Source organism: Fusarium oxysporum, chromosome 3, assembly GCF_000149955.1.
Source record: "Fusarium oxysporum f. sp. lycopersici 4287 chromosome 3, whole genome shotgun sequence".
NCBI lineage: Eukaryota > Fungi > Ascomycota > Sordariomycetes > Hypocreales > Nectriaceae > Fusarium > Fusarium oxysporum.
The window spans coordinates 5,126,765-5,146,396 of NC_030988.1; the positions used below are offsets into that span (position 1 = coordinate 5,126,765).

The 19,632-nt window shown below is 47.1% G+C and overlaps 10 protein-coding genes across 11 annotated transcripts; 5 read left to right on the top strand and 5 right to left on the bottom strand.

Moving 5' to 3' along the window:
* Positions 1-74: 74 nt before the first annotated feature.
* Positions 75-751, bottom strand: FOXG_14885 (uncharacterized protein; the record flags this gene model as incomplete). The annotated part of the gene is made up of 2 exons (XM_018394950.1): positions 75-97; positions 205-751. The coding sequence occupies 2 exons, from the start codon at positions 749-751 to the stop codon at positions 75-77; spliced, it is 570 nt and encodes a 189-aa protein (XP_018254893.1).
* A 307-nt stretch (positions 752-1,058) lies between these two features.
* FOXG_14886 (uncharacterized protein) lies at positions 1,059-2,507 on the bottom strand (the record flags this gene model as incomplete). 2 transcript variants are annotated; one of them, XM_018394952.1, is made up of 3 exons in its annotated part: positions 2,343-2,507; positions 1,282-2,288; positions 1,059-1,228 (listed from the first exon to the last, which is right to left on the bottom strand). In XM_018394952.1, the coding sequence occupies exons 2-3, from the start codon at positions 2,252-2,254 to the stop codon at positions 1,059-1,061; spliced, it is 1,143 nt and encodes a 380-aa protein (XP_018254895.1). In that variant the 5' UTR covers positions 2,255-2,288; positions 2,343-2,507. The 2 variants fall into 2 exon arrangements, with proteins under 2 accessions (XP_018254895.1, XP_018254894.1); XM_018394951.1 differs by having other exon boundaries at positions 1,282-2,507.
* A 5,517-nt stretch (positions 2,508-8,024) lies between these two features.
* FOXG_14887 (uncharacterized protein) lies at positions 8,025-9,280 on the top strand. The gene is made up of 3 exons (XM_018394953.1): positions 8,025-8,266; positions 8,325-8,756; positions 8,807-9,280. Exons 1-3 carry the CDS (start codon positions 8,058-8,060, stop codon positions 9,186-9,188), a joined length of 1,023 nt encoding a protein of 340 aa, XP_018254896.1. The 5' UTR covers positions 8,025-8,057; the 3' UTR covers positions 9,189-9,280.
* A 1,025-nt stretch (positions 9,281-10,305) lies between these two features.
* On the bottom strand, positions 10,306-10,720 carry FOXG_14888 (uncharacterized protein; the record flags this gene model as incomplete). The annotated part of the gene is made up of 3 exons (XM_018394954.1): positions 10,306-10,345; positions 10,460-10,509; positions 10,565-10,720. 3 exons carry the CDS (start codon positions 10,718-10,720, stop codon positions 10,306-10,308), a joined length of 246 nt encoding a protein of 81 aa, XP_018254897.1.
* Positions 10,721-11,557: 837 nt separating this feature from the next.
* Positions 11,558-11,920, top strand: FOXG_21814 (uncharacterized protein; the record flags this gene model as incomplete). Its single annotated transcript, XM_018402177.1, has 1 exon — positions 11,558-11,920. The coding sequence occupies one exon, from the start codon at positions 11,558-11,560 to the stop codon at positions 11,918-11,920; it is 363 nt and encodes a 120-aa protein (XP_018254898.1).
* Positions 11,921-12,829: 909 nt separating this feature from the next.
* Positions 12,830-13,430, top strand: FOXG_21815 (uncharacterized protein; the record flags this gene model as incomplete). The annotated part of the gene is made up of 1 exon (XM_018402178.1): positions 12,830-13,430. The coding sequence occupies one exon, from the start codon at positions 12,830-12,832 to the stop codon at positions 13,394-13,396; it is 567 nt and encodes a 188-aa protein (XP_018254899.1). The 3' UTR covers positions 13,397-13,430.
* A 450-nt stretch (positions 13,431-13,880) lies between these two features.
* FOXG_14889 (uncharacterized protein) lies at positions 13,881-14,514 on the top strand (the record flags this gene model as incomplete). Its single annotated transcript, XM_018394955.1, has 4 exons — positions 13,881-14,018; positions 14,073-14,107; positions 14,152-14,237; positions 14,291-14,514. Exons 1-4 carry the CDS (start codon positions 13,920-13,922, stop codon positions 14,512-14,514), a joined length of 444 nt encoding a protein of 147 aa, XP_018254900.1. The 5' UTR covers positions 13,881-13,919.
* Positions 14,480-15,275, top strand: FOXG_21816 (uncharacterized protein; the record flags this gene model as incomplete). The annotated part of the gene is made up of 4 exons (XM_018402179.1): positions 14,480-14,533; positions 14,583-14,620; positions 14,667-14,801; positions 14,849-15,275. 4 exons carry the CDS (start codon positions 14,480-14,482, stop codon positions 15,273-15,275), a joined length of 654 nt encoding a protein of 217 aa, XP_018254901.1.
* Positions 15,276-16,151: 876 nt separating this feature from the next.
* FOXG_21817 (uncharacterized protein) lies at positions 16,152-17,456 on the bottom strand (the record flags this gene model as incomplete). The annotated part of the gene is made up of 1 exon (XM_018402180.1): positions 16,152-17,456. The coding sequence occupies one exon, from the start codon at positions 17,454-17,456 to the stop codon at positions 16,152-16,154; it is 1,305 nt and encodes a 434-aa protein (XP_018254902.1).
* An 896-nt stretch (positions 17,457-18,352) lies between these two features.
* On the bottom strand, positions 18,353-19,573 carry FOXG_21818 (uncharacterized protein; the record flags this gene model as incomplete). The annotated part of the gene is made up of 1 exon (XM_018402181.1): positions 18,353-19,573. One exon carries the CDS (start codon positions 19,571-19,573, stop codon positions 18,353-18,355), a length of 1,221 nt encoding a protein of 406 aa, XP_018254903.1.
* Between the last annotated feature and the right edge of the window lie 59 nt (positions 19,574-19,632).

A 19,632-nucleotide genomic window follows, 5' to 3' on the forward strand; every position in this document is an offset into this window, starting at 1 on the left:
ACCGCCACGACTGCGTACAGTAGGTCCCTGTCTTCATTAGCGCGGTTTTATTTTATATGTGTTTTCCATTGGATTCAGAGCTGTAGCCGCCTCGCAGCTAGGATAGAGTTATCCCTGTCAATTCTAGCCTATGTGATTGGTCTAAAACCCGGAACGGGCCCCGTTCCTGTCGTGAATACTTGAGTAGGTTGCTGTTAAAGTTACCTGGCTTATGCCAGGTGCATAGCCTACGCTGCTCCTTGTCTGACTGACGAGTCCAGCTCTTCTTCCGGCTCTTCATGGCGCAGAAGCTCAATATAGCAGACCGGAATGGCCTGCTTCCGACGGTCTGGCAGATAAGAGAGATATAAAACTTGCGGATGGCATGCTTAAGCTCATGGTCATTATTATCAAGATCGCCATTGACCTCGGTATTGTCATCGTGATCATCGTTATTGTTATTCTTCTCTCTTACCATCTTCTCCTGCCTCCGTAATATCCTGATGATATCCTTCATGGCCTTTTGCTGTATAGAGGTTGCTTCGATGGTGTCTCGCGGCACTACCTGATTATCACAGTCTCGGGTGAAATGCCCGTCGGCACCGAATACTACGCGATAGTAGTATGCGAGGAGCTGCTTTTGTATCCGAAAATAGGATGTTAGGCTAGACTCATTCGTAAAGCTGCGGAATTTATTGGCCTTGGCGCTGCTCGTGATACTGCCATCATCGCCACGGAAATTACTTAGCCTTTTTGCCCGCTGCTGTGTCATCTTTCGCTCCGGTGATTTGTCGCTGCATAGCATATACGCGTCCCGGAGAATACCCTCTGCTGCGGCGAGGATTCGCCTGAGGTCTGTAGCGGCTCGGCCTGTGTCATCTCCTTTATACTCATCAATATCGTCTTCGTCGTCGTCGTCGTCGTCGTCGTGTTGTTTATATTGCGCAGTAGTGCTAGGTGAAAATATATATTTTATGAAACTTGATTGTTCATTAGTGAGATGAGAGTTCTTCTTAGGTTTATATCTCTAAATGATTTCATCTAGGACTTTAAACTTTAAATCTAGGACTTTCAGACTGTTAGTCTGAATCCTGAAGGGAAGGGGGATCCCCGGATTTTCCAACAGTGAGGCGGAACAGCTGGTGACACTTTTGTTTTTCTTCGGACAGCCTTTCCTTGGCTAGATCTTTCTGGGCTTTGAGCTGCTCCTTAGCAATATCACGGTGCTCTTCTGCAACTTCTTGCAGGCCTGTACATAGGATTAACACGTACTAATAGTATAATTCTAAGCCTTGGAATTACCGGATAGAATGTCGCCAATCTTCTTTTCAGCTTCAACTCTGTTTGGAGCTATTTGATAGAGAAGATCCTTTGCATATGCAGCAGCCACCATTGCTCCATAGCCCTGCCACTCCTTGTTCTTGTGGGAGTCCGAGTAGTCGCATATACCACGAATGACCAGACAGGGAAAATGGTTCATCAGCCCAGCCGCTTCCATTTCGAAACATAGAACCTCCTTTTCTTCTGAAAGTCTATCTCGAGCCGAAGCGTCTTTCATCAGTCGGTCTGCTGAAGCAATAAGACCGTAATGAATGGCTGGATTGTCTTCGTCCTCCGTCCTTTCGGGCCGCGATACAAAACTTGAGGTGTCATCACTACAGATCGCCCCACAATTCAAGTCGTGAGTAACTTCGGACTTAAACAGGTTATCGGCACCTGGCTCTGGCTCTTTGTACTTTCTCTGGAGCCTTGGGTTCTTCTCGAGAATCATGTCAACAGCCTCTGAGATTTGATGCCCTTTCCTCTCGTAGCGGGTCTTGAGTCCACTTACTGTCGTCCGAAGGAGAGTTGGTGGTTGATTCAAGAATCCTGTCTCTTGGAAGCCCTGGCCTTGTATCGCTTTACCAAAGTCGTACCCAAACACCCCACCCTTTCCGTTGCCAGCACAACCGATCACATTGTCCCCAAGACGAATACCATGCTTTCCAGGCGCTCCTCCGGCGATGCCGACCATCAAGCCAAATCTAATATTAGGAAAGCTATGCATCATATCCCTTGCAACGCTTGCAGCAGAGGACTTTCCGTACTCGTTATCAGGCAAGACAGCGATAACGACATTGTGCTTCCCAACTTTGCCTAGTGTGTAATGGTTGTTGTCATGGGGAGACACGAATTCCGGTCCTTCGTGTTCTTCGTCAAGGAATTCCTGGGCGGCAACATACTCCGTAGTTATCGCGCAGATCCAGCCAACCGTATAGTCGTTTGGGTTAGACATTTTCGCTTGCAGAATGATCCAGACGGAAGCTAAGCTACGAAGGACAATTAGCGTTTGGTCGCCCAGGTCTCCTAAAAAGAGCACTTGCCTCCGCCTAGACAAACGAGATCCGCTGGGAAACCGATGTAACTCTAATGGCGGGGGTTCAGTGGATCTCTGGGATCTGCGCTAATGTTCGATCAGGAGAGCGTAGAGTACCTCAAAAACAACGATGATGAAAGAAGCCAGAGCACTACGACGCTCCTTCGAACTGAAAAGAGGTTGGGCACCGTTAGGCAGCAGCAGGCCGCTGAGAAATTTATCATCGTCCACTTGCCAAGGCTACCCCTCAATTGCAGGCGCTTACTCGCCCAATCAGTTGTTTCTGATGTTGGTAGATCAGCGCGGCATCATATGCCTTTGGCCAATAAAAGGATATATAGGGTTAGAGGAGCCCAGCTTTGTAGTAGGACTAGGCAGAGGTGACAGAAACTTGAATTCCACAGCTAATTGCGATTGACTCTTGATAATACCTGGAATCTTGGCGACAACTTCAGCTACTTGGCGTCGCGCAGCTGGTGTCATATCTTTATACTTGCTGCATAAATGTGTAGGCACCTCATCAGATACATAACCATAGCGGCATGTTTGGCAGACCAATACTTAATAAGTCTTGAAGAATTCAAATAGACCCAGATCCGTCATGGCGTACGGAAAGCTCGATAGGGTAGCTCTAGAAGACGTGTCAGTGACAGCTTGGTGTAACCTTTAGTTACGCGATTGCGAATATCGTGTTGGCGCCGTCTAGGCGCACAGGACCTGTGTGCTCGGGGCCCCCTGTCGGCAGGCTAGGGGCACAGTCCCCTGACTAAGCATTCATCATTTATGGGATGTTGAGGGACCGATTTTCAGGGGCTAAGCATCTATATCTTGATCTTTGTATCATTTTATCAATTAACTTAAATGGATCAATTTCCGGATGACTACTTACCTCCTGAGCATACATATGCATCTCGAGATGATCTATTCCAAGCGATCAATCGCTGGGCAGCACCACGAGGCTATGCTTTTGTTACCGGAAGGTCCAACAAAGGCAAGTTTGGGAGACTTACAGTTTACTTCACTTGCGATCGTGCCCGTCGGCCTCCAAGCGACTCAAGAAGCCGTATTCGAGCAACCTGCACTCGTAGCACCCTCTGCCCCTTCTCTATCACCGCAAAGGAGTTACCCGATGCATCTGGCTGGGTTGTACGACATCGATCGGATAGTCAATATGCTGCACATAACCACACGCCAAGCACCCATCCCACTGCTCATCCTGTTCTTCGAAGGCTCTCGAAAGACGATAAATCAACAATCAGCAATCTTGCAAAGGCTGGAATCAGCTCAAAAGAGATTAGAACCTATATTCGACAACATTCAAATTCCATTGCAACTCAGAAGGATATCTCCAACAGCATTGCAGAAGCTCGACGATCATCTCGCTTTGGCCAGAACACAATGCATGCTCTTATTAACCAGCTAGATCAAGAAGGCTCTTGGAATCGTATGCAGGTAGATAGTGAAGGACGGGTTACAGCAGTTTTATTTGCTCATCCTGAATCACTTACCTATCTGCAAGCATATCCTGACCTTCTTCTTCTAGACTGCACATATAAGACGAATCGGTATGGCATGCCGCTTCTCGACATTATCGGCGTTGATGCCTGTCAACGATCATTCTGCATTGCTTTTGCATTCCTCAGCGGCGAAGAGGAACAAGACTACCAATGGGCTCTCGAACGACTGAAGTCTTTATATGAGGTCTGCAATACAAGCTTTCCGTCTGTCATTATTACGGACTGTGCTTTAGCTTGTATAAATGCAGTTGCTATCTGCTTTCCATCTGCAGTCCTTCTATTATGCCTTTGGCATGCTAATAAGGCAGTCCTTGCTTATTGTCGGCCGGCCTTTATTCAACACCGAACAGATCCAAAGACAATCGAGGCAGAGCTTCTTAGCTGGCAAGAGTTCTATAACCAGTGGCATTTAATCATTCAATCAGCTGATCAGGTAACCTTTGATCAGCGGGTTCAGCAGCTTGAGCAGCGATATCTACCCGCCTACGCCAATGAGATTGGATATTTGCATGCAACGTGGCTAAACCCTCACAAGGAGAAGCTTGTAAAAGCTTGGGTTGATCAGCATCTTCACTTTGGTACTGTCGTTACTTCTCGTGTGGAGGGTATTCATAGTCTACTTAAAAGCTATCTAAATACATCGACACTAGATCTATTTGAGGCTTGGGGTGCTATTACACGAGCTGTTACCAATCAGGTCCATCAGCTACAGTCAAATCAAGCCCAACAGCAACTTCGACAACCAATTGAGCTTCGTATAGCTCTGTATAGTGCTGTTCAAGGTTGGGTATCTTTTGAGGCGTTGAGGAAGGTTGAAGAGCAACGAAAGCGGCTTTTGGATAAAAAACCCCCTCTGCCTCGCTGCACTGGTATTTTTATGCGTACACTGGGATTGCCTTGCGCTCACCTACTTCAGACCTTACCAGAACAAGGCCAAGTTCTTCTTGAGCATTTCCACAAGCATTGGCATCTGAAGCGCCCAGGGCAGCAACAGTTACTTCTGGAGCCTCGCACTCGCATAGATGCAAGGGCTACTATACCAAATCTGCCACAATCAAGTACAAAAAGACTACCAAGCTCCTTTGAAGCCGCTGCGACTACAGGAAAAGCAAGGGCAAAGGCCCCGCCAAAATGCAGCAAATGCCATGAAGTCGGTCACCAAATGAATTCGAAGGCATGTCCCTTGCGGCATCAAGAGCTCTTGGAAAAGGTAGCAGCAGAGGCAAAGCCACTGGCAGAAACAGATGTATCGGCAATGACAGCGGCACCGGCAGTCCTCGCCGATCAGCCGGAGACTATGACTGGGACCTTGCAAGACTCGCCCGGTGGCGCCTCTCAGCGTCCGGGATCTCCTGTTCATGAGCAATCCCCTTCGCTTGGCCGGCCATCGCCATCACCACCGAGATACGGTTCTCCACGGGAAATATATGAAAGATATGTTGCCGCAAGAAGCGCGTGGTACGCAGTGCAGCCAGCTGGCAGCATTAAGACGAACCAACAATATCGCAGAGCGATGGGGCTCCCACTCCGGTATGACAAGCAGAGCTACGAGTGGTGCCTGGACTACAAACAGATGTCCAAGCGCTGTATCACGTCAACAGGATCAAGAGAATGGACGAAAGAGGAGATGATGGCGTATTTGGATTGGAGTAAGGCGGAGGATGAGCGGATTGAAGCCCAGGTCGCCGAGATGGGAGAGAATCCTTTGGCTAATAGAAGAAGGGGCATCAAAGACATTTGGGAGAGAATAGAAGCAGACAGTAGGGAACAAGAAGCTTTGCACTTAGCTAGTGGGCGTACAGAAGATTGTATCATTGTTGGAAGTCATGGGTATTAGACGGTCACTCGGTAGCAAAGCTATTTAACATTCTCCGGCTGTCATAGCTGTGTATAATTTGGATAGTCCTTCCCGTCCGTATTTCAATAATCACAGTCAAAAGGTAGCTGTCGGCTCCGTTGAATGCGTTAGTACATTCAGTCAATTTCTAATTCAACGGGAAATGCTTAGTCAGGGGACTGTGCCCCTAGCCTGCCGACAGGGGGGGCTGTGCCCCGAGCACACAGGTCCTGTGCGCCTAGACGGCGCCGGTTACAGATGTGGAGATTACTTAACTAAACAGACTTAGCGCGGGTATGCAGTGCGCTAGCTCGTGGAAGGACTAGTTTTGACCACGAAATTCTGATTGGCTATGAGCTGTGAAGCGACGACGAGTTTTTCACAACTAATACGAGCGATAACGTCACAACGAGAGCAGGAATGAAGATAAAAAGAGTTTTCATAATATCTAAATGACCTTGAGACTGGGTATAGTGTATGGAAAGTAGTTTTGGTCAGCTCCCTACGCCCATGTCTAGTCACCTTTTTCATGATGTCGATCTCTGGACAATATATGCATGCCCCACTGGGTGAAAGCCACGGCCTCTTCTGAATCGAACGTCAATGCCATCACCACCACTAGTGTAAAGGTTGAGGTTGAACGAGTTCACCGTAGAAAACCGTAAAAGCTCACATAACATCATAGCGAAAAGACTTAATGACAGTTGGGGGCTGTCGTACCCAAGTCAAAGACATCTTCGTCGGGTAGATCACCCTAGCATCATAATATTAGGCAGCTCTTCAGCGTGAAGGGTAGCTTTGCATCGTCTTAGAAAGCCCTGGCGCCAATTTCGCGTGTCAGGGTCCAAGACCGAGAAGGGCTATAAGACCCAAACTTCCGGCTCGGTTAATTGCCTGAAAACTTTGCACTCCAACCGGAACTAATCTTTATATTTGTCCCGATAGCTGGGTTTCTCATCATCAGACACTGATTATGCAATTTAGACTTTAGGAACCCGCTAAACTCTTCAATTTTGAACAACAATGCCCTGTACAGAATAGGTATTAGCGCCAACACGCCAAGCTCATTCAGACAGAGCGGTATGGTACGCCACAGAATATGCCGCTCTGCACAGGACAGTAAAAACGGGACCTTCTTGGCTCAATTAAACCCGGAAACCTTAAAATTAAGATCTATTTGGGCAAGGTGTCGTTGTGATGTCGATCCCTCGACGTTTATATGGTCCCATGATTGTGGGGGATTTGATGTAACATTGGAACTTTGGGGTTGATCCGGTAGATCAGTCACCCCTCTTGGCGTGCCTGTATGCTGTTACTGACCCATCAACGTTGACTTGCACCTCTAAGGTTGTGTTTCAAACATTTTTGACTGGTCCGAGGGAGAAATAGGCTATTAATAGGCCCAGGTGTTGGTTAAGCCATATGTAGCAGTTTGCCTTGAAGCAAAGCTAGGTGGTGATGGAAAGTGACTACCAACAGTTCATGTAAGCCTTAAGCCTTGTTAGTGAGATGCCCTGACAAGACTCTAAACGAATAGGGAAAAGGGACCTAATCAAACAGGCCAAACTTTTACCTTGTCAGTGGAAAGTTATATCTAAATTAAAGTTTGAGTCTGTCATCGTTGCCTCGAGGCCAAAAGCACTACGCCTTGGCGTTTCAATCATCCAGAGGCTGACATGACAGTCAAGATGGGTGCCCTATAAGTCATGTTGTATGTGCTCATTACCTTGTGGGAGATGTTAGTGACGGAGCTGTCGCCCATACAAGCTAGACACAATTGCAGATCCTGACGCAGATCGCTTCCGTTTTCGAAAAAAGAAAAAGCCTGTGCGTGCTAATGATACGCCAGGTTGGCCTGTCATTTAATGCATGTTTGTCAACTCTATTGGCTTTGATAACAAGATAGAGTTTTATGAAAGCGCTAGCTGACTCGTTGAAGTTATTTGTATTGACGATCTGGCGCTCCCATGTTGGCCGTCAGCATTACTCTGTCAGACTTGCCATCTTGGGACGTAGCGTCTTTACTATCTTGGTCGGCATTGGACAGTCCCTTGCAGATTTTCGCACAATCGTTTGAGCCTTGCTAGTGCCTGGCTCTACCAAACCTTTTTTTGTTAGCGGTGAATATCATCATCTAAACAAGGTTTAGAAATCTGCCGCATCAACCTTTGGCGGATTCACACTGCCGAGTAATGCGTAACATTAGTCCGCATGGACTCGTCAATCAAAGGTTAGCTGACTTGTGGAGTGTTCTATGACTTGGGGGCCGAAAGACAACCTACATATATAGTACTGCCCATCACGCGCTCTAGATTCTTTCGTACGGCCCATCTATATCTTTTGAATAAATCATGTTCCAAAGCCCAATATGATTGATCTGGCTTCGATTTACTATGGCCTCTTCCTAGGTGTCTTCGTCTTTGCCTTCTCAAAGGCCATATCACAAACGAGAGCAATCTGGAAACGCACTCGCAGCCTTCATAATGCCTACGTATATATGATCTGGATCGAGATATGGGTCAATTTTGTATTTGCCTTGATTACATTTCTTTACCTCAATGCCATCATACCCGGAAAGTGAGTAGCCCTTTCTTTGCCATCTCAACGGTGCTCTTTGCTCACCATCTGGCATTAGCCTTGGATTTCTCCTTGCCACTGTTGCTCTCTGGTCCATTCAGACACAGCTCCTACCCCAGATCATTGCCAACCGAGTCGCCTTGATTATGACCAACAGACGCCGAGCGAAGTACTTGAAATGGGGCCTCGTACTCTGTATTGGAGTTGTCAACATCGCCGTCTGCTACATCTGGACGGTCGCGCATCTCAACACGGCCACAGAATCCCAGAAATATACCAATATGGTGTTTGAGAAGGCAGAAAAGTCCTTCTTCCTTATAATCGACTTGGCACTTAACCTGTACTTCCTATATCTGGTCCGGTACCGCTTAATTGCCGATGGATTGGGCAAATACTGGAAACTATTTAACTTCAACGCTGGCATGGTCTTTATCTCGACATCCATGGATGTCTTGCTGCTAGGTTTCTTGAGCTTGCCAGATCCTTACTTGTAAGTTGGCACCAAGCGAGCTGATCATAAATCGGTTAACATGCGTATAGATACGTCCAGTTCGCCCCTCTCGCATACATGGTCAAGCTCTATATTGAGCTTATGATGGCCAACCTCATCTCTAAAGTCGTCAAGAGCGGCACGCACAGTCGAAGTGAAGGCTGGTACTCTAGTAGCAGAGACAAGTCTAACCCGACCGCCTACGGTCTGACCTCTCGTGTCGTTGTGAGCAGCGGCCCTGCTGCACCCAGGAGTGGTAACAGCCTCATGAGCAGGATGGGCAAGGAGCCAGAAACTAATAAGGGCAACAATGGGTCTCAGGCACATCTAGCTACTTATCCAGAGCCTCATGGAATCACAAAGACAGTTGAGACTACAGTCGTGGTGGGTGATGGAGAGAGCGATAGTACCTCATCCAAGGAAAGTATATAGAGTAACTGGTTAACTAATAATGGGATAACAGAAAACTGCTTCAACCTAGTGAAGGACTAATAATGTTATATATGACTTTAATACAACATGGAATGTCTATATGAATCTCGCAGAATTCAGCGGAGCGATGCGTCGCAGAACAATCATCGGTGGAGTTTCCTCTGTTACTGGAGGTTGATGTAGAAATCTGTACATTTTTATATAGATGCAGTGATTCTGAGACGTGGGGGATGCCAGTCGATGTGCAGATATTTGCGATTAGTCTAAAAAACACAGGAGATGAGATCTTTACAATTAATAACCCCCAAAACAATATCAGCCAGAAAGTCCTTCCTCTACTGCTCTAAGTACTCAAAAAGTGACTGGTAAATCGACCACTCCAACATCTTGGCATAGGGGAGTGTAGTGGACCTCCTCAAGAGGTACAGCGTTTTTAAGATCGGGAAATTTCCGATATAGTGTTGTTGTAAATAATCAGCCATCGAAACCAGCAAAACGTTTGCTCAAGCTCTAATACGTACCAAACACAGTTGTAGGCTCAGTCTTGGCAAGGTGCTCATCAATGCATCGATGACCGTCAAACCCAAAACCTAGGGCGTCTTCAACCAGCCACTTGCAGTCCATATCAAATTAATCCGGGTTTTTGAAGGCGTCTTCATGTCTGTTGGCTGACTGATTGGAAGCAATGATGCCTTTGCTCTGACAAGCTGATAGAATATCAGTTTCAGTGGTTCTTATGTCTTGTTAATGGATTTTAGAGGCTTACTTTGCCGCTAATCTCAAGGTCCTCCTTAGCAGTTCGCTTAATGGCTAGTGCAGATGCGGTGTGGTAACGGCATAACTCCTCAACAAATTGGGGGCCAGGGATGGATCAGGGTTTCAGCTCAGATAGCTGATCTGGATGTTGGGGCAAAGTAATAACTCCCTGGTATCTGTTAACACAGTAAAAGAAGGCTGGGGCAGAAATACGCACCAGTGCAATCATGTTTACCATCGTGGCATTACCAGCAACGAGGAGCAAAAAGGAAATTTGGACTGCGTCGGCCTTCTCAATGTTTCCAGGCTTGACTTGTTCAGTGCAGAGCTTGCTGATAAGGTCATCTTGTGGCTCTTCAAGTCACTTGTCGGCCAGATTCGCGACGTAGTCAAGGAACTCCCTACTGAATATTAGCGTCAAGGGTATCAAGAAATCTCTAAACTGAGCTGACTTGTTGGCAGCAGACGGCTCTCGAGCTGTGGAACTTCCGTTTGAACGAATGGCATTCTGTTACGTAAGATACTCCAGGTCATGGAAGGGTGCCCCAAGGATTGTGTAGATGACCTAAATGAGGGTTAGCTATAATCTTTTTAAGGCGGTATTTCAGTCTAGAACCTACGTAGGAGGGCGCTGGGAGTGCAAATATCTTGACGAGATGGACTGGGCCGTCGGCACAGCCCTTTTGCTTCAAATCCTCCAGAAGGTCATCTACCGTCTTCTGGATATACGGCTGCAGCTTCTCAACTGCTTCTTGGGTAAAGATTTGCTCCACCATTCTCCTGTGTCAGTTATCAGTTCTCTACTCCCAGCGTCTAGCCCTAACGATAGCTTATCTCTGATGCATATGGTCTGGGGAATCCATATCTAAAATAAAAAAAAATAAAAATAAAAATAGTCGGCTTTGCTTTAGCAGCTTCTTTTCCACCTGCATCTAGCTCGGGAAAGCCAGGGCGTGTGCAGACCTGGATTGGACATGTTAAGTAAAGCTGTTGTTGGGTGATTCGAGGAGCATACCTTGGAGAGCTTATCGGGTGTAGCAACAAAGACGACATCCTTGTGCTTGGTCACGAGCCAGGGAAGACTTCCATGGAAGAGCTTGACTTGGGAGACAGGGTCGGTAGCTCGCAATTTGGCGAACTCGGCTGGTGGCTCTAGAACAGAGGCACGCTCGAATGGGAAGCTTCGCGGATTTGAAGTCGTCGTGGTAACTGTTCGACTAATATGTCGTGTTTCAGGATCTCGGAGTAACAAGCGAGAAGAGAGACGCTGTGAGGAAATAAGGGATGACGATATTAGAATCGGGAAGGCCAGAGAGTTATGGGTGATGTTGACGTCGGGAGAGATCGGAATTTAGAGCATTTTCTCCGAATAATATATCCTCATTCGTGGGCAGCGCGAAGCATAAGACATTCTTGATTTCCAATCACTGTATGATTTTGTCTAGGCTATCACTTCACTCTGTTACCATTATAGTAAGGGTTATATCTGTGCTTCACGTACCACCTTTGTAGTGCGGCACTTGCATCAGAATGAAGTGGGAGCAACTGGGATGTTAAGGGATGAGATTATCTTTATTCCTCCTTCATCGCGAGAAGCTTCAAAAAAATTTGAGATGGGTTTTTTCTATGATACGAGCGGTTCAGCACAGCAAAAGCGCTTCTACGAGCGCCTTCGTGATGTCTCTGCAGCTGGCTTTTATGGAAGTCCTCTTCAAGATATTCCTGCCATTCCTTCAAGCAATAGTGTTGAGATTTCCTTCGGCAATGCACAGAGAAATCTTCGCGATAGCTTCACTTTTGGGGATTATAATGACTTAGAAATCGACGAAGAAGTCCCTGATTTCGTTGACCTTTTACAGGATGTCGAGGAGCCCGAGCTGCCGCCGCTTCCACCGCAGCAGCCTTCCTTTGAGAAAGATTTTTCGTCTACGTATCACAGAATCATGAATACGTTACATCCCCAAAGGCGCACATAATAATATACCATCATCCCTTTCACCATTGGCGGCAGGATCAGGATCAGAAGTGAAGGCATCGTGGGGCAGGGAAACGCGACCAGACGGCTCTGCAGTCAATCCACACACTTCCGGCCGTAACACCACGAAACATATGCCTCGCACGATAAAAATGCGTTTGGCAATAGCTTCAATACATTTCAACTGAATGACTGTAGCAATTTCGAATTGATTGCGATAAAATTGGAAGCCGTGGCTAGCAATTTACCGTTTTTCGCACCTATTTCTCACCTATCGGCTGTCTCATCATTTTGCCCTTGTCCCAAAATTTTGCCACCCACTCTCTGAGTGGGGCCTCTTTTTCGATGGATCCACGAGTAAATCATAATCCTTTAGCAGCAAAGTCAATTTGTGCGATAAAAAAGCTAATCTTAGCCCATGCCATTGTTTGTGTTATTTATAGAACTGACAGGTGAAAGCGGTCTTGCTATTGGCCTATTCTGTGGAATGTCACTTTTAATATCGTGGGTCGTATCTGGGCCAATTGCCGTGCCCCACGATCATTCCAAAGGATAAACAGAAAAGATTACAGCCTCATCTTTTATTAAAGTTTGACGTTTGAAAGTAAGAAGAGAAATATTGGAGTTTTCGAAGTACGCGGTGTAAAACTGCGCCTTTTTGATCGCCAACTGTCAGCCAAAAGCTCATAGTGCAGTGCCTGGTTCTTGTTAGTGCTGACCATATCGCCTGTTGGCTGAAATTACCTCAACTTGCGGGGTAAAGGATTTTCTAGAGGCATTACGAAGCAACGGGTTCATTAGTCAACACACAAGGTGAGCTTGAGCCAAGCTGCCATCGAATGGCTGTGGTGTTTCACATTTGTGCATTGCATTACAAAGCCATGACTAACGCTTACATGAACGCCAGGCGATGCGGTCAAAACATCGGATATTGGACACTGCACCCATCCCGAGCCATCTGTCGTGGGAAATCGTACTCGCTCATATTCACACATACACGCCTTTACTCAAGCATAACGTAGTTTTCGTGAGCTTCTCCGAGACAACGCCTGACTTTGGTGTGGTGCAAAGCGAGCCCTTCTTCGGGCCGCCCAATAACAGTGTCCAGAGCTTTCTTTGCTCCCAGCGGCTTGAGTTGGCTCCGGGTCTGAGGCAGGATGAGGAATGGCCTATCACGTTTCTGAGAATCGAGAATGGTATTCGTGCTCGTGTGGATGCTAGAGCAGGTGTTACTGTATGGATTGAGTGTCTGGTTCGTCGACGACCAAACCCTGGTACACTGAGCACACCAAGTACACCAAATACACCAGATTCTTTTACGGATGAGTGGGAGCTTTATGAGGAGGTCGTTGTTGAGTCCAACACTCTTCTTATGCCTTTTGTCTCTCGGATGACTGACTTGGCTCATCCTGGAATTTGTCAGAGGATTATGAATGACATTATGAGCAATTATTGGGTTAAAGTGAGGAAAGCTTAAAAAGCATTATTAATATCCAGTATGTACCTGATCGATCTCCCGCCTGTATTACTCGAAGAAATGCTCTCAACACTACTGGTATAGCCGTAGGAGCTTGCGGAAGAGTTTGTCCGAAGGAGCCCGTATGTCGCAGGGGTCAGAATATCAAATGAATCCCAATAGGCCACAAGCTACCAGTGACTTCATTATTTTTTACAACTTGAAGCTGCGCCCTTGTTTTCTACGACTACCGCATGCTGACAGTGAAATTCGACCTGCCAATTTTAGGTAAGCCAATGGTTTTGACTAGCGCCTCCAACACGGGGTATAGAACCGTGCGGAGAGATTACTGAGCGGGGTGTCCGGCCTCAGTAGCCTATGAAACGTGGGCCTTCCCCACGCCATAAACTTCGGCTATCACTAGTTTACCCGATGGCCCCAGTTCAAGAAGACGACACCGTTTCCCCGTAAGCCGTTTCACTTGACCTTCCGTCTACTTCCTTAGCAGCAGCCTAGCAATCCTTTACCCATCGTATCCGCCACAATGACTGGCATAAGTCCTTCTAATCCGCCGCAGTCACCGGTACACAATGCGGCAGAAGCCGCCACTAATACGGCCCCAGTTGAAGTGGACACGCGTCCCGTGTGCCTTCCCCACCCCTTTTCTTACGTTATTGCAATCTAATCACCGTTCCAGGTTAACGACAGTGACTCAACCTTAAGTAGTGAAATGTAAATCACCAGGTCCTTTTCGAGTCTGTTACTTATCGAAGCAGATCAACCTACACTGCGTCTTTGACCTCGAGCGTCCTGAACTATCCCACTGAATTCGGTCGACAATACCATGCCTACAATGCGGACTGTAAGACCTTTACTGAGTTCGTACGACTTTTTACGACTTCTGATACTTTACAGCCTATAATTTTCCCAACGACGAAGCAGAACGAGAACGACTCGATCTGACACATTTGCTTATAACTAAAGGCATTGGCAATCGCCTGTTTCTAGCTCCAGTTGACTTGAATAGGTCGGCAAGGGTTTTAGATGTCGGCACAGGGACAGGTATATGTGGGTATTTTGTTCAGTCTGGCTTTGTGTCGATTCATGCTTATAGAAATAGGGGCCATTTGCGTCGGTGAAGAGTATCCTAGTGCTGAAGTATGTAACGCTTTCCCTATATACGGAGCAAGAATTGCTGACATTCTAGATTATCGGAAACGATTTGAGTGCTATCCAACCCACATGGTATGTTGAGCCCAAGCTTGACGTGTAGCAATGTTGATAGAAGAAGGGTTCCCCCAAACGTCAAGTTCGAGGTCGATGACGTCGAGCAACCATGGGTTCACGATAAGTTTGACTACATTTTTTCACGCTACATGTCGACTTCCATCTTGGACTGGCCAAAGCTAGTTGAGAACGTTTTTGAGTAATTAAGCGCGAAATGAAGGGATAGCACCAACTGATCGTCAACAGACACCTTCATCCTGGCGGCTGGGCCGAATTTCAGGACTTTGACCTTCTCTACTATTCAGAAGATGGCTCAATCACGGACGATCATCACCTCCTGAAATGGATCAAACTATTCATCGATACAGCAAGAACGAAGCTAAACCGCGAGCCCTGCCCAGGGCCAAGACTCGAAGGGTGGATCAGGGATGCTGGCTTCACCAATGTTGTCCACCGAAAGTTCCGATTGCCTCTAGGATCATGGCCCAAAGATCCACAGTTGAAAGATATAGGCATGTGTAATATCGCTCAACTCTTGGAAGGCCTAGAGGCTTTCTCTCTGAAGATATTCTGTGGGGTTCTGGGCATGCCCATGGACGAAGTCCTGGTGATGTTAGCCCAGGTACGTCAGGAACTGTATGCTCGCAAGTTCCACGCTCTGTTTGATTTTTAAGTCTACACCTCAAAGCCATCCTAGACTTGATCTAACGCACTCAGCCATGTTGTATATGGTCAGAAACCATAATTTCCAGTTGAGTCTCGACGGGAGCGACCGAATACCGCCATTGGTCCTTACGTCTCGAGCTACAAACCCATTCCAGCAGGTTTGAGCTAAAATGCGGTTTCATGTTCTAAGTCAGCGAATCACGTACACTCCCTGTCTTACGAGAGACAACGAAAGTATTCGTGCCGTTAGGACATCATGGAACGGTCATCACCGAGATTCTCTACACCCGACTCTGCAAGGTCACGTAGTGCTTCAGAACGCAGACGTTGCTAGACGTCTGTCATCGACTGTTGCTAGAAGGAGGAGAGTGTATCGTACATTCTGAATCCATTCGTTCATATCCCAAGACCTCTTGTCGAAGTATCCAGGCAACTAATCTGGATTTCTGTGGCATGGATAACAGCGGGGCAGGATGGGTGACCTCCGATTTTGGTGGTACACCTCTTAATCGGCCTGAAAGAGTCGGCTGAGGGATGCCTTGCTTCTGGGCGGCTTGGTTCTGGATTATGGAAGGTTGGTGTAGATAAAAATCCTATAAGCGTTGAGGAGGACTGTTCGTGGAGGAGGCATTGATAGAAATCTTACATTGGTGCCGTGCAACCAAACCGCCTATATAACATAAAGTTTGATAGCATGATACGAGTGCATGACTTGGGCTTACGAAGACAGATCGTGTTGAAGATTGCAAAGAGAATACAGGAATAAGGTCAGCCGACAGAAACGCGACGCGTTTCGTGTTTAGGTTTTCTGGTTTCATTGGTGCGGTACGAGAAACGCAGTGCGTTTCCATTGGGGAAAATATGGGGCGAAAATACTAGACGGTCATTGGTCAAACACAGGAAACGCAATGCGTTTCTGATGATAATTCTTGAGTAGGGCCATAGAAGTCTCTTCGACGTAGAGGGAATTGCCAAGATTGGGCCACAGTCCCCGAGATACATCGAAGATATTCCAAACTTTATGACTCCATAAACGTTCCAGTCTCGCAGAAAGCACCGTATTTAACCGAAAGTTGGCCACTTCTCCTTGCAGAGCATTCGACATCCTATGAAGTCGGATAACGAATGCGAGAAAGCGTTTCTGAAGCACCCTATATCTAGTTTCGCTGCTCTTCTCTGCCACAAGACAGAATGGATTTTCGCCATAGACATGAAGCTTCGGACTCGAAAGCCAGCATAAGAGGGTGCGGCCTGTGTGATGGACTGTGTTCTCGCAGCGATCTATCACCAAGTCTAATGCCCTCATGGTACACGATATTTTCTGTTCATCCACGTAGGAGCTCCTAATACACAAATCCCCTTGCTGGCACCCTTGTGCCATAACATAGTCTGACATCAATGAATGTCGATCTGGTAACCGCGTCATTGCTCGTAGGATATCACGTCGAGCGTTCTCAAAGATGACCCGCCATTGAGTTCTCTCTGGCCATAGACCGGTAGATGCAAGAGCATCGCTGCCCAAGTCCTTGGCACTCATGCGTGGCTGATTCATCTGGTCAAAAAAATTCTCCTCTCGCTCTAATACATCACTTAGATGGGCGCGCGCCTCACAGTTCAGGCTTCGGACGTCTTTGCTCAAATCAGGCCGAGATGACTTTGCGAGTCTTGCTCCCTTCTTCGATTTTTTAGTTTCTTGAAGGACCTCGAACCATCTGCTACCTTCCCGAGAAGGAAAGAACCGTTGGCAGGCGACGCCCTCGATCCATGGTAACTCAGCAGCCGGCTCCAGACCTGATATTGGCCTTCCTCTCTCTCGTGGGTTTTTCCAGAGGTGCTCCTTCATACAATGGAGCCTCATCTTTTGGGCTTGGCGGAACATACAGCCACATTTCCGGCACTTCCGTCCGTCCAATCTCGGTGCAGCAAGGCAAGAAATCGGTTCAATCGGTATGTATGGTAATTGAAGTTTAGCCTGGTTTTGGAGAAGATTGGGGATTGCGTTGACCTGCTCGACCAACTTGCGCCGGCACTCCAGAGCAATGTCGTTGTGTTCTGTCCTGAGGTGTGTGTTAACCTCGTTAGGGAGGGTTGCAAATCCGCATAACTCGCACACTAAAAGTTGATATTCTGGAAGAATAACGAATGGGTAGATTGGGTTGGACGATTGAGACTGCTTACTAGGGTCCATTGTCTTCATTAGTAAGAAACTTATTTTACTGCGATTAGGTATATGCTTCCCTATATCTCGGTCTTGGTTAAGGGAAAGATCTCTATAAACTATTTAAGAAGATTATTGCTAGTAAATGTACACGGTGAATTACGCGTACTCGCGCCCTCTCACCAACTACGCGTCTTGTGATTAATTTAATTGACCCTGGTCTAAATGAAGTCTACCCCTAGCATAAATGAAGTCTACCCCCTGTGAAACTCAAGCCTACTCCCTGTCAGGTGGGTCTAGAAATTAAATTCTACTCCCCTGTAAAAATCAATTCTACCCTGGGTTGTTTGGCATAAAACAAATGAATTCTACGTAGAATTGATTTTGGTATGGTGCACTAGGCCACTTTCTGACCAAAGTTACGAAGATTATGCAGCTCTGCCAATGGCGAGAGCGAACCCTGTACCATATACTTTTTTCGTACCTTGTTCAGCCGTTGCATTGGAAACTGCGGTCGTTGTTGGATTCCAATAGTAGGATATGAATGAAGAGGTAGCGCGTACTCGAGAAATAATAAGCGCTGCACCCAGATAAGTCCCGACAAGTTTGGACAATACTCTCTGGCTAGTTGAAATCGCCGACAATCAGAGGAGAAACCTAAGATGCCACTAAAGTAAACAAGCAATGCAGAACCGGGTTGTCCATCTACAAAGTTTTCCATGATTAGCGATAAGCTGAGTTCAAAGAGAAGCTCAAGAAGTTCCTCAGCGCTCTCGACTGCCATTCGGTTAATGGATTCGTGGCCGGAATCTCGATGGAATGGCGACAAGTCAGGCGCATCCCGACTGTCCGTATCTGACATCCAGTCATCGAGACTGTCCTCTCTTTCACTCCCTTCAAAATACCCGTCACCTTCTTCACTATTCTCAGTCATCACTGGATCCTTCACCAGATATGCTGCCTGTGTCATTGCTATATGGGCTTTCATAGCGGTTAAAAGGATTAATATCGATGTTTTTGTAGTTGTATTGCTGGGATATGTCTGGATCGTGGTCTAGCATATGCGTTCTGGGCCAGCTTGGCCTCGTCATGTCGATATGTTGCCACGCATAGTGTTCCCATAGGTGCTTTACTTGACTCGCTATTCGTGCATCTAGGCGAATGTTGACTTCCTGCTCTCTGAATACATCCGGCAGGAGGTATGCTCGTAATGTGAACGCGATGAACCGCTTCCACAAAAGTCGATACCTCTTCCGTGTATTTGGCTCGACTTTGAGAGCAAATGGCTTTGCTTGGCAGATATCGAGTCTGGAACTAGCCAGCCAACATAGAAGCACCCGACTCGTGTTTTGCGCTGTAAGCTCACATCGATCGAGCATGGCATCAACAGCACTCAAGAAACACATTATCTTTTCTTCATCCTTTCCGGGGATTATAATATACGGATCGCCCTCGGATGGACCTTGTCCAAGGATATAGCCTGTCCCCAATGGACTGACTTTAGGAAGGCGTGTCATTGCCTGTAGGATGTCTCGCCGGACATTTTTATATGTGATTTGCCATCTTGTACGCTCTAGCCACAAGCTTGTCGCCGCGAAGGAGTCATCGCCGAGAGCCTTGCTGTAGAAGCGTGGTTGAGTTTCAGAATTCCGATACATCTTCTCGCGTTTTAACTCCTCGCCAATATGTGCACGCGTTTCTGGCGATACTTTGCTGCTGCGAATTGGCTGCTTTGTGATGATTGTTCCATTGAATTCCAAGGTGTACCCACGGCCTGCCAGCTTGCGCCCAACCTCGAACCAGCCACTGGCCGCTCTGGATCGAAAGAACCGCTGACACATAACACCCTCTCTCCATGGTTTTTGGGACCGTGCATGAGCATCATGTACCCTGGGCCTTCCGCGACCTTGAGGATTGGTCCAGAAGTGATCATTGGCATAGTGTTGTTGAATCTTTTGGTCGTCCCGGAAAACACGCTGGCATATTGAACATCCTCGCCCATCAGTTTGCGGGGGGTCAAGCTCTAGAATCGGGGGGATTGTAGGGGGCGGAAACTGGAATTCAGCGGCTAATTGTGATTGGTTTTTGATAATTCCAGGGAGCCTATCGACAGCCTCCACCACCTGATGTCGCGCAGCTGGTGTCATATATTTGTGCCTATTGCGCAAATGAGTAGAAACCTCATCTGATATACAACCATAGTGAC

What these genes read in the sequence shown, in the direction of transcription:
- FOXG_14887 (XM_018394953.1), top strand. Translation starts at nt 8,058, where the DNA reads ATGATTGATCTGGCTTCGATTTACTATGGCCTCTTCCTAGGTGTCTTC. An exon ending in AATGCCATCATACCCGGAAA is followed by an intron (nt 8,267 to 8,324) that starts GTGAGTAGCCCT and finishes ATCTGGCATTAG; the next exon opens with CCTTGGATTTCTCCTTGCCA. An exon ending in AGCTTGCCAGATCCTTACTT is followed by an intron (nt 8,757 to 8,806) that starts GTAAGTTGGCAC and finishes ACATGCGTATAG; the next exon opens with ATACGTCCAGTTCGCCCCTC.